At 28.9% G+C, this 21679-nt stretch overlaps 3 protein-coding genes and 1 pseudogene across 3 annotated transcripts; 3 read left to right on the forward strand and 1 right to left on the reverse strand.

The window, feature by feature from the left end:
* The first annotated feature begins 6303 nt into the window (after nucleotides 1-6303).
* LOC124914077 (inorganic phosphate transporter 1-4-like) lies at nucleotides 6304-9369 on the forward strand. Its single transcript, XM_047454556.1, has 2 exons — nucleotides 6304-6416; nucleotides 7622-9369. The coding sequence occupies exon 2, from the start codon at nucleotides 7634-7636 to the stop codon at nucleotides 9245-9247; it is 1614 nt and encodes a 537-aa protein (XP_047310512.1). The 5' UTR covers nucleotides 6304-6416; nucleotides 7622-7633; the 3' UTR covers nucleotides 9248-9369.
* Nucleotides 9370-10021: 652 nt separating this feature from the next.
* LOC124914569 (malate dehydrogenase-like) lies at nucleotides 10022-12247 on the reverse strand. The gene is made up of 7 exons (XM_047455149.1): nucleotides 12088-12247; nucleotides 11555-11713; nucleotides 11275-11450; nucleotides 10906-11183; nucleotides 10691-10826; nucleotides 10483-10594; nucleotides 10022-10389 (listed from the first exon to the last, which is right to left on the reverse strand). The coding sequence occupies exons 1-7, from the start codon at nucleotides 12128-12130 to the stop codon at nucleotides 10295-10297; spliced, it is 999 nt and encodes a 332-aa protein (XP_047311105.1). The 5' UTR covers nucleotides 12131-12247; the 3' UTR covers nucleotides 10022-10294.
* A 7546-nt stretch (nucleotides 12248-19793) lies between these two features.
* Nucleotides 19794-21049, forward strand: LOC124916550 (annotated as a pseudogene).
* LOC124916437 (low affinity inorganic phosphate transporter 1-like) lies at nucleotides 20940-21443 on the forward strand. Its single transcript, XM_047457152.1, has one exon. It carries the CDS (start codon nucleotides 20940-20942, stop codon nucleotides 21441-21443), a length of 504 nt encoding a protein of 167 aa, XP_047313108.1.
* The last annotated feature ends 236 nt before the right edge of the window (nucleotides 21444-21679 follow it).

Raw genomic sequence — 21679 nt, forward strand, 5'->3', positions numbered from 1 at the left:
TGTTTGAGTAATAAATGATACACTAATTTAACAAACAAATTAACGAAATAAATTATAATCAAACACAATTTTCTTTCAATTTCTCTCGTTTTACTTATAATCTCTCATTCTACTTATAAATTACATCGTTTAAGTTTATAATCTCAATTACTTTTCTCTCATTATTTTTTATCATATCTCCTCTTTTTCACTTTTTATTTTTTTTCTTATTTATATAATTTTATTAATTATTAATTTAATAATACAATTTAATTTTTTTAATAATATTATATATTTTCTTAGTTTTATAATAGTTAAAAATAATTTAAAAAATAAAATTTAAATTTTTATATAAAATAAATTAAACAATACATAAAAATTAGACAATAAAAAAATAATATACTAACAAAAATAAATAATATACAAATGTATAGAAGCTAATATATTCATATAAAATAAATTATTTTTAATTTAAGTAATTTATTAATATTTAAGATTAAATTAATAATATATTAAAATTATTTAAAATAAATTAAAGGGATTTAATATTAAAAATATATATAATATAATTTTAATATATAAAAAATAAAAGGTGAGAACAAGCTTAATCAAATTTACCAATAAATTGAGGACAATCAAAGGTAGCATAATAATATGAATATAAGTTTATAAGTTGAATAAAATCTAGCCAGGTCATAATAAATATTAATTTTTTCATATATATATATATATATATATATATATTATTAGGCCAAAAATACACCTTTATTAATAGGTTTATTAAGCCTTATTCCACTTTTAATTATTCAAATAATAATAAAAAATAAAAATTCATTTTATTTTTATTTTATTTATATATATTAATATTTTTTAAGTATTTTTAACTAATATATATATATATATATATTTAAAAAAATAAAAAATAAAAACCATTCCTATCTCCTATTTAATTTTATTTAATTTTTTGTCTCAAAGTTACTTAAATACTTCTACCAAACAATATATATGCCATACCTATCGCAATTAAACTGAACAATGATGACTTTGTGTATGGACAGTGTTAATGTCTTGCAGTCTGCTTACCTTTTCCCAACTAGTTAGCTGTTTGTTTTTATTCATTATGATATTAAACCATAAATAAATAAATAAATATTGATTAAGCCTTTACAATATTTAATAAAAATTTATTTAATAATTCCCTTCATTATAATATGAATTGAATGATGATCATTTTAACTTTCAATAGAACCTTCTATTTTCTCTCATAAACTATATTGGATGAGATTGACATATTAAGTTATTTATACTATAGAGCTCTCTTCGGATTTGTTAAGTCTTAATTTATTCAAACATCGAAAAGAAATAATATTTATCATAAATCATTTAAGTTTTTTTTTTCAAATCAAATAAAAACACAACAAATATTAATTAATACAATCATTTACACAAAACCCAAATATTTTATTTTTATTTTGAATTTGAATTTGAATTTAAGAAAAACAATAAATGGTTGGGTAGTTATCCACTGTATGTAGGTGAGGAATAGGTTAGAACCAAAGAAAGAAGACTTTTGACTTTAAACTCTGGACCTAATTATATGTTTTTTTATTTGAATGAACATAATTCATTATATTCAATTTCTCATTGGGGACCAATTTATAATATAAGCGTTCTTTTGTTCTTTTGTTAATTTCTCTATTCAACAATTTCAACTCTAAGGAAAATGAAGAGTTATATCTCAAATCAAGCATACAAAACAAACTTGTCACATTTAACTCATAAACATATATAGTGTTTTTATTTTAATGTTTCAATGTTATCTGAAGATGGATAGAAGAGAAATGAGATGTGCTCAAACAGAGCAGATCGAGTGAATAGAATCTAGTTGAGCATCAAAATAGAATCAATGAGCAAAAGAATAAAGTAAAGTGATCACCACTTTATCTACTAGGAAGCTAGCTAGCTAGCTTTACAATTTGAGTATTAGAATCGACTATATATTGAGATAAGCAGAGTGGGAATTCAAAAGCAAGCCTTGCTTATTTTTGACATTACTTGTACTCAATGACAAGGTAATCATTGTCAAATCAATATAGAGGTAGTGGATCTGTCATTCTATTGCATTAGAGGTTATTTGATTTGGGTTCATTGAATTAAATTTAGTTTATTTTTAAAAAAAAAATTGAGTGGGGATAACTTTTGAGATATAATGAATTATTTTTTTTTAAATAGAGGATATTTTAGTTAGGGTGACAATTAAGGTCGAGTTCGGATGACATGTTAACGGATTGAACAATATTAACTTAAACTTGACATGTTTAGTAATTTGGGTTAAAATATATAATTTAAACCTAACATGTTTATTTGTAATTGACTCGATCAGACCCGACCCGATTGATTTGAATCTACTAAAAAACAACCCGAATTAACTCGATGTAATTATTATCATAACTCTCTATTTATAAATAAAATTATATCAACATAAAACAAAAATAAAGCTAAATCACGAATCCGCTTACATAAAACTCTATAAATAAATGAGTAAGAAAGCACAAACACAAAACTTACAAAAGAAATTTATAAACGGGTTGACGAGTCTACTTTGGACCATTTAAGGTCGACCCGATTTACCTATTTACTAACCAAGTTAAACATGTCGATCTGATTTCGACTCTAACCAAAAAATACATAACATTAACCTGATTTGTTTGTGTTCGGTTTGTGTCGTATTTTTGTGTCAAGTCAGAAATTACCGGTTATCATTTTAGTTAATGAATTCAGTTATGTAATTCATAAGAAGAGACAATATCAAAATATTATGGTTAGATTTATAAAAAAAATAAACTTATTTTTAATTTCTCAACTTATTATAAATTATATCTCAAATTATTAGGTTTAACAAGTTTTAATTTAACTCCTTCGATCTTTTTATTAGACAATTTAGAATTCTTTTTTTTTTTATATAGATTTCAGTGTTTCATTTTGTATTATTTGAAATTAGACCTTTTTTAGATTGGGTTATAAAATCAAATGTCTAATAAAAAGATGGAGAGAGTTAATAAAATTTTTACTAAAATATCATATATATATATATATATATATATATATATATATATATTTCATTTTAAGATATATTATTTTTCATTATATTTAATGTCTCTTCATCTAAATAATCTTTTTTTTTTATGATCCAAATAACTCGTAAACAAACCTGGCCGAGATTATGATGTATTTGTTACTTGTTAGTAGATAAAAGAATTTAAAAATATCTAAGCTAATATTTTTATAGTTTATACTTTATACACAAAATCAATTGTAGGCTTCTATTTTCTACTTTATCAACTCAAAGTAGGTCTGCAATCTGCATGCCAATAATATATTATATTATTAGGATGTATTATTAGTGTCATTACATTTTTTAATATTATTCCCAACTGTCTTTTATTATTGATCATTAAATTATACATAGATGTCAACTATACTATTTTTTTATTCAATATTTTATTTGAAAGGATAGTTTTTTATTCAATATATATCATCATGATCCTTTTTTTTTTGGCTAGGATGCGAATTACGTCAACTCTCCAATATGACTAATACTATACATTGAATTTAGAACAGTTGTGTAAAACATATACATTTTTTTTTTTCTACAAGGGAAATATCCTTTCATTAATATAGAAAATAAGCATGTGCATATATATATATATATTGAGTGTAGTATACAAACACAAATAATTCATTAATCATTCTCTATCCATAGTTATACTTTAAATAACATAGATCTAAGTCCTTCTATATTTGTTTATTTGTATCTAATTATTTATCGATCGGTTTAAACTTAATAATAAGATAATTTAATTTTTCTGATTAACAATATTGTATTTTTTTTCTATGACAAAAGTCTTACCTAGTGATAAAAAAATTTAGGTTTAATTTTCACCTATAATACCTTGAGTTAGTTAAAGTAAGAGTGAGGTAAATAAAAAAATAGTTCATAAAAGCGCCCAGATAAATAAAGATAAAAATTAAAAAGTAGAGATTTTTTTTATATATAATTTCTATCTAAAGTGTGATTTAACTTCTCTTCTATTTAATTTTGATTGGTAGTTTTTGAGGGTTTGTTTTATATAAAATTTTATAACATTACTTTCATTTTCAGAAATAAAAAAAATCATTTAATCTATTAATTGAAATATTTGTATTTTTGTTAAATTTAAATTCTAAATATAAAAATATATTAATAATTCAATCTAAATAATTTTAAAAAAAAAATTATCATACAAGATGTTTTCAAATAATCCCATATTAAAAAATAACTTAAGATCAAACAAGCTCTTAGTGAGAATGAAAAAAAAACATTTTTTTTTGTTGTGCTCGCATTTAAATGTTATTTTAAAAAGGTAAGTTTCAAGAATTATGTGTCCTTGTAGAAGACACCTTGAGATAAATTAACACAACAAAATAGACAAATTAACAAGTTTAAAAAAAGTTTGAGAAAATAAAAAGAACTGAAACAACAACAAAACAAATATATCAAAATAATATATGAGGGATGTCACACAGCTATGATATGATAACAAAAATGGTAATATAAAAAAGGTACATAAACATTGACAGTCATATATAAAGAATAAGATACCTAATAGTGGCAAAAATAAATGTGAAGAGTTTGGAAGCATGTAGTATAATTGGATTCCTTTAAATTAAAATGACAACTACAAACAACATAGCAAATTCACACGACATGAATGCATGATGCACCACCGAGGTGAAATTAAATATTATATTTGATTGGAATATATACTTTTTATTATAAACAATAATTTATTTGTATCACTATAGTAAGATTGAGATCTTCATGATTAAATTATCAATGAAATAGATATGAAATGAAACTTGATTTTAAATATGTTATTGATACTTATGAGTTGGTGAACATTATTACTACAATTTTCGATTTAAAACATATTATAGCTTTTCAAACTTGGTTAGTTGAAAATCTACTTAAAAATAAAAGGAATGATCACTATTAAATTGTTAGTAATTGTCATTTTGTAATTTGGTTATCAAGTCTACCTATTCTCTATCATTCTTCATTTAGTTTCAAAGTTTGATTTTTATTTTTTTTTAAATCTTGTAGAGGCTTGACTTCCTATATATTGCAATATGTATAAATTGACAAGAAATGAATTCAATCTTAGACTCATTTATTTCTAAATGTAGACTTTAAAGTCATTTGTTTAGGTTTTTCTCTTGTACTAATATTTGCAATTTTATTTTATTTTTGTTAAAAAAGACTTCAATAGAACAAATAATTCAAACTTGATTTTATTCAGATCAAACCTCCCCATTTTAAGTAGATGGATGTTATTAATTGCTCATTAACACTCAAATATAGTAATTTGTTTCTCTAGTACGTTATTTTTCTTAGAAAATTATATATATATTTAATTTAATATTATGCAAGGACCAATTTTATTTTGGAAGAAGAATTGTCACCCATCTTTGTTTTCATTGTGACAAACAGCTGAAAATTAAAATAGTAAAAATTTAAAAATAAAATAATTTGGATGACTCTTTTTTATTTATTTTGAGAATTCTAATGTTCAACAACAAATTTAGAGTCATCATCAAGGTGACATCTCGTGTGAGAATTTAGAGACATTTGAATATAATTCCTATTAAGTGAAAATTATATATTATTATATAAAAAAAATAGAAAGTGAATCAAAAGAAAATGATTTAATTAAAAAAATTAATCATTTTAACAAATGTAGAGTTTGTGATTATGTACATGTAAATTTGAAATAAATATAGTAAATATCAATATTTATTACGTGAATGAAATCAAATTAAATTGGCATATATAAATACATTTTTAACAAATATTCCAAAGCATATTCTTCCCCAGATAATTTGTACTTTCACACTGAAAAATCTATAATTTTACTTCCATATTAAAGTAAATACTAAATGAGATGAGACATATAATTATAAAATATTAAAATAACTCTAATTAAATAATAGTATAAAAAAAATAAAAAATAAAGGTGGGTGAGTGTAAAGAAAAACGTAACGCAATGGGGTCCATCTAGTGAAATAGTACCACAAATACATTTCATAATCTCTAGAGGCAGCAGCCGTTGACTAGGGCAAAAAGGTTAGAGACTTTGGGGGTACATGATGTTGACACGTGTAGAGATGTGTTGTAATCTGACGGATGATAGGATTACCTTTTATATCGGACGGGGAAGGAAAGAAGAAAGGAATATTCCATTTGATATCCAATGCAGAGGAACTCTCCTCTCTGTACATAAATACCAATCTCTACCCCCTTCGCTTCCTTGCACTGCTCTCTTTTCTTCTTCTTCGTCGTCTTCTTCTTATTCTTATCTTCCCGGCAGGTGCGACTCGATCGATCGATCACTGTTTCGGTAAGATAATATCATTATCTCGTTTTGCTTTTTCCATTTCCATAACATTGTAATTATTATAAGTTTATATACATGAATGAATGAATCATCATGATGCATATATATTGCTTGCGGTTCAGAATTCAGATCCAGATTCGTTTTTGAATGAATGAATGAATGCAATACTTGCAACGTTTGATTCAGACGAATCCATCGACTTCACTTTGTGAATTGTCGATTCGGCGGCCTCGATCGTACATAATTTCTCTAATTGAAATTGGATTTGAAGCCCAAATTAAAACCTAGTTTTCGCATTAGATTTACTTTTTTTGATTATCTGAATACGAACGGTAACGGTCGCTTAATTATTCCCCATGCACAAGCAAAAAGCTTCTTTGAGTTTTGTTGTGTTCAATTGAGTAGAGGAGAAAATTAACTTTCTTATTTATATTTGATTTTAAATTTAATACTTTTTTTTAAAAATTATATTGAGTGAGGCAATTTATTTTATTTAAGTATATATATTATTGTATTAAAAATGAAAGTATTCAACACATACTATAAAAATAAATAAATAGAAGATACTACTACTATATATCCTCTTTAGGAAAGACCTTTTCAATTTGGTTTCCTATTATAATTAATTTCTTAATATGTATCTCCTCCACTCTCAATTTAATTAATACTATCACACGTTACATATCTAAAAGGAAAATTTAAAGCTTCAAAGTTAGCTGGGCTGGCTGGCTGTAACTGTGTGTAGAAAGCTTGACTATATATTTATATATTATATCATATTTTATTTGACCATAAAGAAACTAGCTAGGAAATGAGTTATCATAGACCAGTTTGTTTGGCTTAGATTTTTTTATAAAAATTAAACTCTAATCAATAGTCATTTTATTTCTTTTTTTTCAAAAAATTCATTAATACATTTTATTTAAAAATAATAATTTATTTATCATTATATTTTAATTTTTTTTAAGTCCTTTTACAAAAATAAAAAATAAAAAATACTCAATCTTATCGTACCATCCCTCAATAATATTATGGCCAGATTTGAATATTAAATTTGTACACATGCTTATGTTGGAACTTGTTAGTCAACACATCTTAGTCACAATTATTATGAGAACATATTTGAATATTCAATTTGACTTTTATTGTTTATATGTTATCTCTTCTTCATCTTCCTCTTCTTGAATCCATTAACTTTTGCTTTGCAGGTTTGAAAAAGAATGGCTAAAGAACAATTGCAAGTTTTGAATGCTCTTGATATTGCGAAAACACAATGGTATCATTTCACAGCTATTATAATTGCGGGAATGGGTTTTTTCACAGATGCATACGACTTGTTTTGCATCTCGCTTGTTACCAAGTTACTCGGTCGTCTCTACTATCACCATGAAGGCGATGCCAAGCCAGGGACTCTACCTCCTAATGTAGCAGCTGCAGTCAATGGTGTGGCCTTCTGTGGGACTTTGACTGGTCAGCTCTTCTTCGGCTGGCTTGGAGACAAAATGGGTCGGAAGAGGGTCTATGGTATGACCTTGATGATCATGGTCATTTGCTCCATCGCATCTGGACTCTCCTTCGGGAATACTCCTAAAGGAGTCATGGCCACTCTCTGTTTCTTCAGGTTTTGGTTAGGATTTGGGATTGGAGGTGATTATCCCCTTTCAGCCACAATCATGTCTGAATACGCTAACAAGAAGACTCGGGGTGCTTTCATCGCTGCAGTCTTTGCCATGCAGGGATTTGGGATCTTGGCCGGCGGTGCTGTGGCTTGTATAGTCTCTGTCGCGTTTAAAACATCATTCCCTGCGCCTGCTTACATCGTTAACGCCGCTGCATCGGTTGTTCCGGAGGCTGATTTCGTGTGGCGTATAATTCTCATGTTCGGTGCAATTCCAGCTGCCATGACTTATTACTGGCGGATGAAGATGCCTGAAACTGCTCGTTACACGGCTTTAGTTGCCAAGAACGCGAAACAGGCGGCTGCTGACATGTCGAAGGTGTTGCAAGTGGACTTGGAAGAGGATCCGGCTAGAGCTACTCAATTGGCGCAGAGTACTAAGAAGGAGTTCGGGTTGTTTTCAAAGGAGTTCCTTCATCGCCACGGACTTCATTTGCTTGGAACTACAAGTACTTGGTTCTTGTTGGACATAGCTTTCTACAGCCAGAATCTATTCCAAAAGGATATTTTCTCAGCAATCGGGTGGATCCCAGACTCGAGGAATATGAACGCCATAGAAGAGGTTTTCCGCATCGCCAGGGCTCAGACGCTTATTGCGCTATGCAGCACAGTCCCCGGGTACTGGTTCACAGTGTTATTTATAGACAGGATTGGTAGATTTACAATCCAATTGATGGGATTCTTCTTCATGACGGTGTTCATGTTTGCCCTCGCTATTCCATACGATCACTGGACACACAGGGACAATCGGATTGGTTTTGTGGTGATGTACTCCTTGACCTTCTTCTTCGCAAACTTCGGTCCCAATGCAACAACGTTCGTGGTTCCAGCAGAGATTTTCCCGGCAAGGCTGAGATCCACTTGTCATGGGATATCGGCTGCTTCGGGGAAGGCTGGAGCTATAATTGGCGCGTTCGGGTTCTTGTACCTTGCGCAGAACAAGGACAAGGCGAAGGCAGATAAAGGGTACCCTGCTGGGATTGGAGTGAAAAACGCTCTTATCATTTTAGGATTTGTAAACTTGTTGGGATTCATATTCACGTTTTTGGTGCCGGAAGCTAAGGGAAGGTCTTTAGAGGAAGTGGCACAGGAGAATAACGATGACAATGAATTGGAAATGGACTCTAGGAGTGACAACAGGACAGTTCCAGTCTAATGGTTATATGTTATACTTGAAGGCTTTATTTTATACATCTTAAGATGACGCCCTATTTCCTAAGTAGTTTTTGTCTGAACGGTTAAGTTATATATAATATGATACTAGTTACTTATTTTTGTGACATTTTGCAAGTAATAATATATAAAAATGTGTTATCTACTTACTATCATTCATTACAAATTTCAGTGTTGCTTGATTGTCAAATAAGGGTTGGGTTGAAAATTTTAAATTATTGATGCAATAGTTGGAATGAATCTTTCTTTGAAAAACTAACACAATTTATCCCCCACTTTTATCATATCATTTGTATTGTAGGTTAAGTTTTAAGACCGGTTGTTCGGATAGCGGGGTTCGAATCCCTCTCCATCCGCGCAAAGTCATAATAAGAGATTAATATAGGGTTTAGGGTTGGAAACTCTTTTTCTTTTAAATTTGAAACTATTAGATATAACTTATTTGACACTTTCAGATATCAACGCCTGAAATGCTGGAGGAATGCACGAATTAGTTAAATGTCTGGAAAATAAATATTTAATAAATTATTAAAATTTTCAAACTTGACATTGATATTTAACAAGACCAACAATTAAGGTATGGAGTAAAAACACTTCAAATCTCAACCGTTTTATAGTAATGTTATTTTGAATAGTCTTTGACAATTAAAATGATATTTTTTAAGGTTTATCATTGATTACTAAATTAGGGTAATTTGAATAGACAAAATGTTATTTGGTAGGCAGAGTATAATTTTGGAAATTTGTAATAATACTATGAACCAAGATTGGTATAACATTATTATTAATAGCAAATGGGAAAATAAGTGACTTGAAAATATGTTGCCTCATAATACCAGCTTATGATGATGATATTCAATTAAACACAACTATAAACTTGTCCAGTAAAAGACCATGACCATGATCCCATTACATTTTACGGAAAAAAAAAAAAAGTTGCATTGCCTGCCATGACCAGTCCTCAATCGGTCAGACAATAGCATTATTCAAAACTCAGGCTAAAAAGAGGACCCAATTACTCGAACAAAGTTCAAGAGAGGCAAGAGTATGCAAGAGCCTTCTCCTCAGTGAGTTCTTCAGCTGTTAAATCCAATTTCTTCCTTGAATACTCATCAATGGAAAGACCTGAACAAATTAAACATAATATGTTTAATAACAAGCAACAAATACTTTGTTTCATCACTAATAAATAGGATATGGGTGGTAGATGGATGATACCTTGAAAAATGGACCATTCTCCATCCTTACAGGTGACGGGAAAAGAATAGATCAGACCAGCTGGCACATCATATGATCCATCAGAGTATACACCCATTGAGACCCATGTCCCCTGCAATAATAATGCATCTACAGGATGTAAATCTCATTTTTTTCTCAAAGAAACTCACAAATAATAATAATTATAAAGGGATGATGTAAAATTAACCTCAGCTGTTCCAAGGACCCAGTCACGAATGTGGTCACAAGCAGAACTAGCAGCAGACAAGGCACTTGAGAACTTTCTAGCCTTGATAATTGCAGCTCCACGTTGCTGGACAGTAGAAACGAATTCTCCATTCAACCTATAACAAAAAAAAACATGTTTTTGAGTGGTGGATTGATTCATTTCTTTAAAGTAATTGTTTGATTTGTTATTCATACCAGTCATCATCAGCAATAAGTTCACGGACAGGCTTCCATCCAGCTGCTGTCTTAACAGTTGCATGGTTAACATCAGGATATTGTGTTGACGAGTGATTTCCCCAAATGATGGCATTCTTCACATCACTAACTGCAACATTCAATCTCTCTGAGATTTGTCCAAGAGCCCTGTTGTGATCCAACCTTGTCAAGCAAGTTACGTTCTTAGCAGGGATTGATGGTGCAAATTCTTTCAGAATCAATGCATTTGTGTTAGCTGGGTTAGCAACAACCAGCACCTGATAGATTAACAATAATGCATTGTTGATTAGAGATCATCATCATCTAATTCCCAAAAGGGAGGTCAAAAGTTCAAACTCTTATTCATACCTTGCAATTTGGAGCAGCATATTGCTCTAGTGCAGAAGCTTGAGCTTTATAGATAGATACATTCTTTGTCATTACATCTTTCCTTTCCATGCCTTCCTTCCTTGGGAATCCACCAACCATGACTGCAATATTCACTCCAGTGCATGCCTCAACCGCATCAGTTGTAGCAACAACTCCTGAAACAATAAATGAAATGGAAAACAAACTTTTTGCTTAGTTTAATATCAACATCGGTAAAATCTCTTCAGGAAATGCAATGAGCAAGACATATCTAGATTACCTTTAAGAAGTGGAAATGCAGCATCCACCAATTCCATTTTCACTCCATTCAAAGCTTCTGCAGCTGGTGCAATATCAAGCATATGAAGAATCACTGGCTGGTCAGCACCCAGCATGATTCCTCTTGCAATCATCGGAACAAGAGCATATCCAATTTGTCCTGCATAAAACATGTGTTAATCAATGCATTGCTTGTTAACATTTACATGATCTATCATCCTAATCTTCTGAGAATGTCATTTTGATAGCAAATAATTTGCAAAAAGAGATCTAAGACTTGTCCATTCATCTAAACCACGAGCAAGAACACAAAGCATAATAATAATAGCTAGATAGCCTAGATCTACAAATAGTAACTGAGATCTAGAAACGCATAAAAATAGTAGAATCGATCAGTCTAACTGAGATCTAGAAGCAGATAAAAATAGTAGAATCGATCATTCTAACTGAGATCTAGAAGCACAGATCAAGCAGATCCGAAGGCGATCTGAGATTAAATTAGCTAGTATTGGCTACGATGAGAGGAAAGCATACCTGCAGCGCCGGTAACAAGTACGCGCATTGGTTCCTTCGCCATCGCCGGAGATCAAGAGAGGAGATCGGAGAAGTGAAAAACGACGGACTTAACAACGGTTAGTGTGTGTGGTGAGGATGCGATTTCAGTGCTACAAGATATACAATAATATATAGCTGTAGATTCTTCAGGTCAAACCAAGACGACGTCGCTTTGAATTTTATAAGACGCTCGCTAGGCCTGCCTTGGGACGCGGGACATGGTTTTTTATATGTTTTTTTTTGCTATAACAGACGTGGTTTTGATTTAAAAAGAAAAAAGGACATGGTTTTGGTAATCACAATGTATATCCACTTTTAAAAATAAATTTTGTTGTAATATTATATGGATAAAGTATATGAAAAATGATTTATCCTTTAAAAAAATAAAATGAGGATAAAGTGTATGTATTTTCTATTAAGTGGATATGTCATTTAAAAACTCTACTGAGTTATATGGTAATATATATTAGAAATCTCACATTATAATTAAATAAATAAATAATTTAGACCAATACTAGATATTTTCATTTTTCTGTAATAATTACTTGAAAAATATAGTTGAAAGTAAATATTTTCTTATTGTTAGTTTTGTTGTATTATAATCTTCCTTAAATGATACAATTCACACTCAACCAAATATTAGAATCGCATCTAAATCCTGTATAAAAATAAAACGTCATAATTAATAAAATTAAACATTCATTGCTATAAATTAAAAAATATATATTTATTGTTATTTGGTTCTATATATACAAAATAAATAATTGACCCATATATAGACTTAGAGCTGGTTTATTTTTTTGTTATTTGAGAGAATTTGGTAAAAAAATAATTAATAAAAGAATAAGTTATTTTGATTTTAATTATAAAATATTTTTGTATTTAAAATATAAATTTAATATAAATAAAATATTAGTATTTTAATTTGAAACTTAAAATGATTAATATAGAAATAATTTTTAAAAAATAGATAAAATCTCAAAAATAAAATCTTCTAAAAATTATCAAACGAGCTCTTAGACTGATGACTGTGTTGGTAGTACTATTTTGGTTGTTAATTACTGTAATGCTCCCTTCCACCACTTAACCTTTCCAATTACTAAGTCACCATAAGTCTAAATTAATCAAAATTAAATTTTCATTTTTACTAAAATTGATATTCTTAACAAATTACATATATAAATGTGAATTTAGGATAAATTAATCATCTTAATTATAGATTCAGTAGTAAGACTAACCAGATTATTATTATTATTAGGGCAAATTACCTGGGTGTCCTCAAATTACTTTCATCGCTTACCTTTAACACTCAAATTATTTTTTAAAATAAATTATCCCTTAAACTTTCTGAAAAGTTACCAATGACCCTCAAACTATCAGAAATGGTCTCTAAAAGCCCTTGTGTGAATTTTTCCGTTACAACATAACGTCTTTAATTAAAATCTTCATTTTCAATTATCATAATGACTCTTCATTTTCAACCATCATTCTTGACTTTACATCTTCTCTACGACAACTTACCTACCTAATATCATCTTTCTTTTTTTCCATAGATATGTAGAGATAAGGGTCTACTAGAGAAGTAGAGAAACCCTAAGTTGCGATTAGTGCGAGAGAATGGTCTTATAGAGGGATAAAGTTCATAGTATCAGAGCAATGGCTTGGATGATTAGACCTAGAAATTGCGATTTACGGTAAGTATTTGTTGTTATATACCTAGTTCTTAGTTTTCTTCCTTAAGATATATTATTTTTAAATATATTGCTGAGGAAAGAAAATAGTACATTTCTTATATGATGTAATGATTCTTCTAGTTAGGTAAAAGATCATTTGAACTAGTTATTACTGTAGTAACTTATAAACAACTTCAGTTTTGTGCTGAAACTATTTCAGTTCGAAGTGCACTTAAACTTGAGACTGCTTGTTTAAATAATATCGAGTTACTAGTTTATATAATATACTTGATAAGATGTTTAGCATTTTTCTCTAATTAAAATTCAACAATGGTTAAAGACTTAGGGTATGACAACAATAATATGTTCTTCTCGTATGTGGAACCAGATGATCCTTTAAAATGTAACATAAGGAACATTGTAAACGATGTTGATGTTATGAATATGTGTACGTGGGTAAACAAAGGAAGATTGATTGAGGTTTACTGTTGGATTGAAAATGAACTGTCAATTGAACTAACTCTAGTTAAAAGAGCGAAAAGGGGCCAAAGTCGTACTGCAACAACTCCGGTAAAAAGGAGTACAAAGGATGTACAAGGCTCAAAGTGTATTACAACAATTTCAGTAAGAAAGAGTGCACAAGATTCAAGGGATATTGCAACAATTTCAGTAAGAAATAGTACACATGGCTCAAATAGTATTGTACAAGAAGTACATGAGGAAAATGAGAATGATGAAGAAAACTGTGATTTGGAAACTAGTGATGATGCAAATAGTGATGATACAAGTAGTGAAGATGCAAATAGTGATGATATGTAATTGTGGATTGTGGGAATTATCAGGATTACTAAGGGCACAATGCTAAAACTTGTAAGGTGTATAAAGAGGAATGATGAGCATTAAAAAGGTGGAGACCCAATATGTAAGTAGATTTGTTTAATTGATTGAATGTATTTACATTATATGGTAGAACTTTTGTTTTTTTAACTATAGTCTTTTTCTTTTTAACTGCAGTGACTAGCCAAAAGTAGAGGATAAAGCAGATGACGATGGAAAAATCAATATTTTAGGGCTTAGTATATGAATATTATAAACTACTAGAGCAATTTTTTTTTGTCTTTTTAACTGCAATATTTTGTCGCAGCATGTAAAAAGATGATTATAAATGTTTTTAGTACTTTTTAATGAGTATTATTTGTCTAATATTGATGTTGCAATTGTTTAATTACATTTACAATTTTTATTTTATTGTATAAAGAAAAAAAATAAAGTAGGAATTTACAATTGTTTAAAACTCTATTATAATTGTCAAAAACAACATTGATAGATTACAATCGAATAAATTATTTTCAAATTTGGTCCTTAAACAAAATAAAAAATAGTCAAGGTTGAATATATTGATAGTTTTGGAGAGAAATAATTTAAGGGTTAAAAATCAACTATCAAAATAGTTTTAGGGCCAAAAATAAACTATCATAATTGTTGGAGAGCTTTTAGTTAAAACCGTTATGTTTAACGAAAAATAGACAGAAGGGCCATTAGTGACCATTTTTGAAAGTTTAAGGGCGATTTGTTTTTAAAAAATAGTTTAAAGACTAAAAGTAAGCGATTGAAGTAATTTAATGACCACCCAAATAATTTACCCTTATTATTATTATTTACCCAAAAAAACAAGTACAATTTTTTTTATTTATTATTTATTATTTATTTATTTATTTATTTATTTTTTTGCATAACTATTATTTTGATAGCAATAGTGGGCATAATTTTGGGAAAATAATTTATTTTTGGACTGAATTATATGAAAATGGATTTTTGAGACTGATTAAATTATATGTTTTTGGACTGAATTATATGACATGAATTTTTTATCCAGATTTATTTATGCAATGGCTGCACAATCAAATTGCTTGTGTATGGACATTGATTGACAACTACTATTGGTGAACTCAGCAAACTTGAAGTAATTTACACAAACAAATTTAAATATTGTTATGTTTATGAACACAATAATATATATAATTATTTAAAATTTAATTTCACTTTTTATTTTTATAATTTTCAAAAATAATTATGAATATAGTTTTCAAATAGACTAAAAGTATTATTTATTTTGTGAAAAGCTCATAGTATTAATATTGGTTATTTTTTTTATATATATATTATATATAATTATTAATCTTAATAGAATATTTTATATTATTTAGGTTTTAGTTCTATATTTATTAAATAAATATTTAAATATTTATTTTAAATAAAATTTATTATATATATATATTTGAATTTTAATTTGATTAAAATTTTACAATATTTTTTTGTTTAAAATAATTTTATTTCAAATTATTATTAATTTTAACAATTATAAATATATTATATTTTTACATAAATTAGAATTATTAGTCTTATTAAAAATAAATCACAATTTCAACATATTTGATAACTTAATTTAAATAAAATTAGAAAAATTAAATATATATTATAAATAAGTAATTATTATATAAAAACTTAAGTGTTAGAATGGTTTGGATGTTTAACTATTATATATATTATATTATATATATATTTTTTTGTTAAATTGTAAAATAATTTTATTTTATATATAAAAATAAAACTGAAAAAACTATAGTTACATTTTTATTAAAGTTAATTTTATTTATATATTTTTTAACTATCTTAAATTACAAACACATAAAAGATTTAGTTGAATTTGATCAATAAACAAATTTTATTAAATTTATTAATATATGCATAATTAAAATATATTTCAAATATTATTTCATCTTATAATAGTTTGAAAGGTTGTTTCATAGTTTTTGTTCACATGCAAGAAGAAATATCAAAAAAATTAATTTTCATTCGGGCCTCATTATTTTTTTAACACTCTTTTAATTAAAAAAAAAATAATTTAAAAATGTAGCTTAAACGTTTCATTTAATGTAATGTTATTTTATGTTCTATTGTCTGTTTCAATTTAGTTTTTAAACTAAATGTAAATGTAGCATAAAATACTGATGAGATTTTAATTGTATTATCTGATCCTTTAAGAACGGTCATGTCTAGGTTATAATTTTGTAAAGATATCTTCCTGTTAGGGCCATTCAGATGGGTGAAGATGTCAAGTTTTAGACATTAGCATTTGGTTAATTTTCATATGGTTATTATTTATTTATTTAAATAAATATATAAATATTAAATAAGTCATTAATTATTAAAAAAAAAATGTGTATGTATATTAAATTTTAAAACAAAAATATAAACTATTTTATATTTTGTTTAACTATATAACTAAAACTTGGAATAATATTTTGTTGTGAATCCATCTTAAATTGCAAAAAGAAATAATAAATTTAACAAACTAAATTTTATGTAATTTTGATATGAGTTTTTATTTTTGGTTTTTACAAATCTTAAATTATAAAATAAAAATTATTATATATTTATTTTGTGAGAATAATATATATATATATATATATATATATTACATATATTATAATCTAAATTTTATAACTTCTCAAATTTATATATTATTAATGAATTTTTAGTTTGAAGGACTATAAACTTGATTAATTAGGAATTTTTATAATTAATCAAGGAATTTTAGGAACAACTGATGTAGAAAACAGACAAGCTCGATCTCTAAGTTTTAATTTATGAAAACAAGGTGATGAAATATCCGTAGCTCTAAAGTAAGCAAATTGATATAAGTATATCTATCCGTCTAGGTTAAATCTGTTAGCCTAAAAGATTTTACAATTGAAATTGAGTGTTTCACTAAAACAAGTGTTGAAATGCTTAACAAAAGTTTGATTGGTAGGTAAGTAAATAATTGTTAATGTCCTATTTTGATTCATCACAACTTAAGATATATTCTAAAAATATTTTAGACTATGTCGCCATTTTGGCATGCCTTTCTTGTCATCAAACTAATAAGATTGGATTGAATTTTTATAATCAAAAAAAAGTTTTAGACATTAGCATTTGGTTAATTTTCATATGATTCAAACTATATATATTCATATTTATAAATATTTTTCATGTGATTCAACCTATATTGATATTACATACTTTTAATCTCTGAGTGAATTAGAATATATTATATAATATCTTACTCATTTGTATTGTAGGGTTATCATATAAACCTGAAAAAATGCACCTAAAAATATATATATTATAACTTATTATTATTATTATTATATATATATATATAATTTTGTTAATTAGTTGAAGTTTTGACTATATATATATATATATTGTGTTGATCTATAAAATATAAATGAATATGTAATTTTATTTTCAAATAAAAAAATGATCAAATTTCCTTATGTTTTGGAATTACTATTATTTTTATTAATTTGTATCTTATTAAATTAGAAAGTAAGATTTATTAATTTTGTTTTAGGGAGACTAAAAAAAAAACATTTATACGTGCACTCTTGAATTAATAATTTATGTTTTAAGTCATATTGTTTTGAATTGAAGATTTAAAAAAATTATGAAGTGAATAGGTTAAAACAATTTTAGTAACTAATTAATAATGTGGATGTGGTTTGAGACATACAAGTCTAATTATTATTATAAGTTAAAATTTTAGTTTGGGTAAACATCCGAAAGAAAAGAAAAGAAAGAAAGACCTTGCTGACTGGCTGGCTGGCTGGCTGGCTCTAAGAAGAGGAGAAAAGAACATATAGAGGTCGTTATCTAAAGGTCTTATAGAGTAAATAATAGTATCTCATTATTATTATTATTATTATTATTCTCTGCTGCTGCACCAATTGACTGCTGAAAAGGACAAGAAACTTTGAGGCTACACGATTTTGCCACGTGGAGAGTGTATTGTATTGTGACCGTAGATTGGCTTACCTTGTAAAGTTGTATAACGGACCTCTCTGCATGCTCTGCTCGCTCTGGTTAATGTAAATAAATACCCTTCGCTCTCCTCTCTCTCTTTCCGTCTTCTTCGGAGCAAGCTTCTTATTTATATCTTCCGGTGGTGTGATATAACTTTTCCTGATCATTTGCCGGCAGTTTCGACTCGATCATCACTGTTACAAGACAGTAAGAAGGTATTCTAGCTATATCTGGTTCGAGTTTTTCTATTTATTCTTCTGTGAAATGAATATATATATATATATGCAATATTGAGACGATCGATCTCTCCTCGACTTCACTTTTGATATATTATTATATATAGTTTAATATGTTATCTAAAACTGGATTTGAATGTATTTTTTTGCATTAGCTTGATCACTCTTTTATTTTTTTATAACTGTTTCCATGCACAAACTTCTTTGATTTTTTATTTGTTTTATTGTGTTCAATTAATAGAGCCAAAAATTAAACTATTCATATTTTTACCTGATTTAAATGTATATTTTAAATATATATATATATATATATATATATATATATATATATATAATATTATTGTATTAAAAGTACGATATGAGAGTATTCGAACACATGATGTTATACTATTATAGAGGATACACATACTAGGATCCTCTTTTGGAAAAAAAACATTTACAAATTGTTTTACATATATATATATATATATATATATATATATATATATATATATATATATATATATATATATATATATATATATATATATATATATATATATACGAGCTAAATTATAAATGTATTAGATCTAATTAAATTGTATGGCTATTTTTATTAAATTTAAATTTTAAATATAAAAATGTATTTTAATAATTCTATCATACAAAAATATCATATTACTATTTTATTTTATTTATTTTTTTTTTTTAAAGAAAATTCTAAAAAACTAATATCAAACCAAAAATAAAAGCTCATTAGTGTGAAAGCCTGACGGACAACCAAGAAACTAGGCTAGGCTAGGTTAGGCTATGTTGCTTTATTTATTTATTTATTTTTATTTTTTTGGCTGTTGTCGTCTTAGTCACAGTTATTATAGACCTTTATTGTTGTTAATGATGTTTGAAAAGGAAAAACCATAACATTTTGCAGGTTTGAAAAAGAAAAACAATGGCTGATGAGCAATTGCAAGTTTTGAATGCTCTTGATGTTGCAAGAACACAATGGTACCATTTCACAGCTATCGTGATTGCTGGAATGGGCTTCTTCACGGATGCGTACGATTTGTTTTGCATCTCGCTTGTTACCAAGTTACTTGGTCGTATCTACTATCACCATGAAGGCGATGTCAAGCCAGGGACTCTCCCTCCTAATGTAGCAGCTGCCATCAATGGTGTGGCCTTCTGTGGGACTCTGTCTGGTCAGCTCTTCTTCGGCTGGCTTGGAGACAAAATGGGTCGAAAGAGGGTCTATGGTATGACCTTGATGATCATGGTCGTTTGTTCCATCGCCTCTGGATTCTCTTTCGGGAGTAGTCCTACAGCAGTCATGTCCGCGCTCTGTTTCTTCCGGTTTTGGTTAGGATTTGGGATTGGCGGTGATTATCCCCTTTCAGCCACAATTATGTCTGAATACGCTAACAAGAAGACTCGCGGCGCCTTCATCGCTGCAGTGTTTGCCATGCAGGGATTTGGGATCTTGGTCGGTGGTGCTGTGGCTTGTATAGTCTCTGTTGCGTTTAATGCATCATTCCCTGCGCCTGCATACAGCGTTAACGCTGCAGCATCGGTTGTTCCGGAGGCTGATTACGTGTGGCGTATAATTCTCATGTTCGGGGCAATTCCAGCTGCCATGACTTACTACTGGAGGATGAAGATGCCTGAAACTGCTCGTTACACGGCTTTAGTTGCCAGGAACGCGACGCAGGCGGCCGCCGACATGTCGAGAGTGTTGCAAGTGGAATTGGAAGAAGATCCGGCTAGAGTTACCGAATTGGCGCAGAACACTAGGAGGGAGTTCGGGTTGTTTTCGAAGGAGTTCCTTCGCCGTCACGGACTTCATTTGCTTGGAACTACAAGTACTTGGTTCTTGTTGGACGTAGCTTTTTACAGCCAGAACCTATTCCAGAAGGATATTTTCTCTTCCATCGGGTGGATCCCAGACTCGAGGAACATGAACGCAGTAGAAGAGGTTTTCCGCATCGCCAGGGCTCAGACGCTTATTGCTCTGTGCAGCACAGTCCCAGGGTACTGGTTGACCGTGTTGTTGATAGACAGGATTGGAAGATTTAAAATCCAATTGATAGGTTTCTTCTTCATGACTGTGTTCATGTTCTCCCTGGCGATTCCTTACGACCACTGGACACATAAGGACAATCGCATTGGTTTTGTGGTGATGTACTCCTTGACCTTCTTCTTCGCAAACTTCGGTCCCAATGCAACAACGTTCGTGGTTCCAGCAGAGATTTTCCCAGCAAGGCTGAGATCCACTTGTCATGGGATATCGGCTGCTTCGGGGAAGGCCGGAGCTATAATTGGCGCGTTCGGGTTCTTGTACCTTGCGCAGAACAAGGACAAGGCGAAAGCAGATAAAGGGTACCCTGCTGGGATTGGAGTGAAAAACGCTCTTATCATTTTAGGATTCGTCAATTTGTTGGGATTCATGTTCACCTTTTTGGTGCCGGAAGCAAAGGGAAGGTCTTTAGAAGAACTGTCAAGGGAAAATGAGGAATACAATGAACAAGAAATGGAGTCAAGGGGTGACAACGTTCCAGTTCCCGTTCCCGTTCCCGTTCCAGTACCAAATCCAGTTCCAGAATAACTCTATCTAGTCTAGTGGCTTTGTTATGTTTTCTACCTCTTAAGTTGATGCACTAACTATTTCGGACTATTTATGTTAAGTACTCTTTTATCTCTGTACGGTTAATTTAGTATGATAGTACGTACGTACTAGTTACTAATTATGTGATTTACATTTTGAATCTAGCAACTATTTATATGTGGGTTTGTGTATAACTATCATTTCTACTAAACATTAAACCAAACAAATCTGATGGA

Source organism: Impatiens glandulifera, chromosome 9 (genome assembly GCF_907164915.1).
Source record: "Impatiens glandulifera chromosome 9, dImpGla2.1, whole genome shotgun sequence".
NCBI classification, from domain to species: Eukaryota; Viridiplantae; Streptophyta; class Magnoliopsida; order Ericales; family Balsaminaceae; genus Impatiens; species Impatiens glandulifera.

What these genes read in the sequence shown, in the direction of transcription:
- LOC124914077 (XM_047454556.1), top strand. Translation starts at nt 7,634, where the DNA reads ATGGCTAAAGAACAATTGCAAGTTTTGAATGCTCTTGATATTGCGAAA.
- LOC124914569 (XM_047455149.1), bottom strand. Translation starts at nt 12,130, where the DNA reads ATGGCGAAGGAACCAATGCGCGTACTTGTTACCGGCGCTGCAG. An exon ending in ACTTGTTACCGGCGCTGCAG is followed by an intron (nt 11,714 to 12,087) that starts GTATGCTTTCCT and finishes TGTTTTATGCAG; the next exon opens with GACAAATTGGATATGCTCTT. An exon ending in GGGTCCTTGGAACAGCTGAG is followed by an intron (nt 10,595 to 10,690) that starts GTTAATTTTACA and finishes TTATTATTGCAG; the next exon opens with GGGACATGGGTCTCAATGGG.
- LOC124916437 (XM_047457152.1), top strand. Translation starts at nt 20,940, where the DNA reads ATGACTGTGTTCATGTTCTCCCTGGCGATTCCTTACGACCACTGGACA.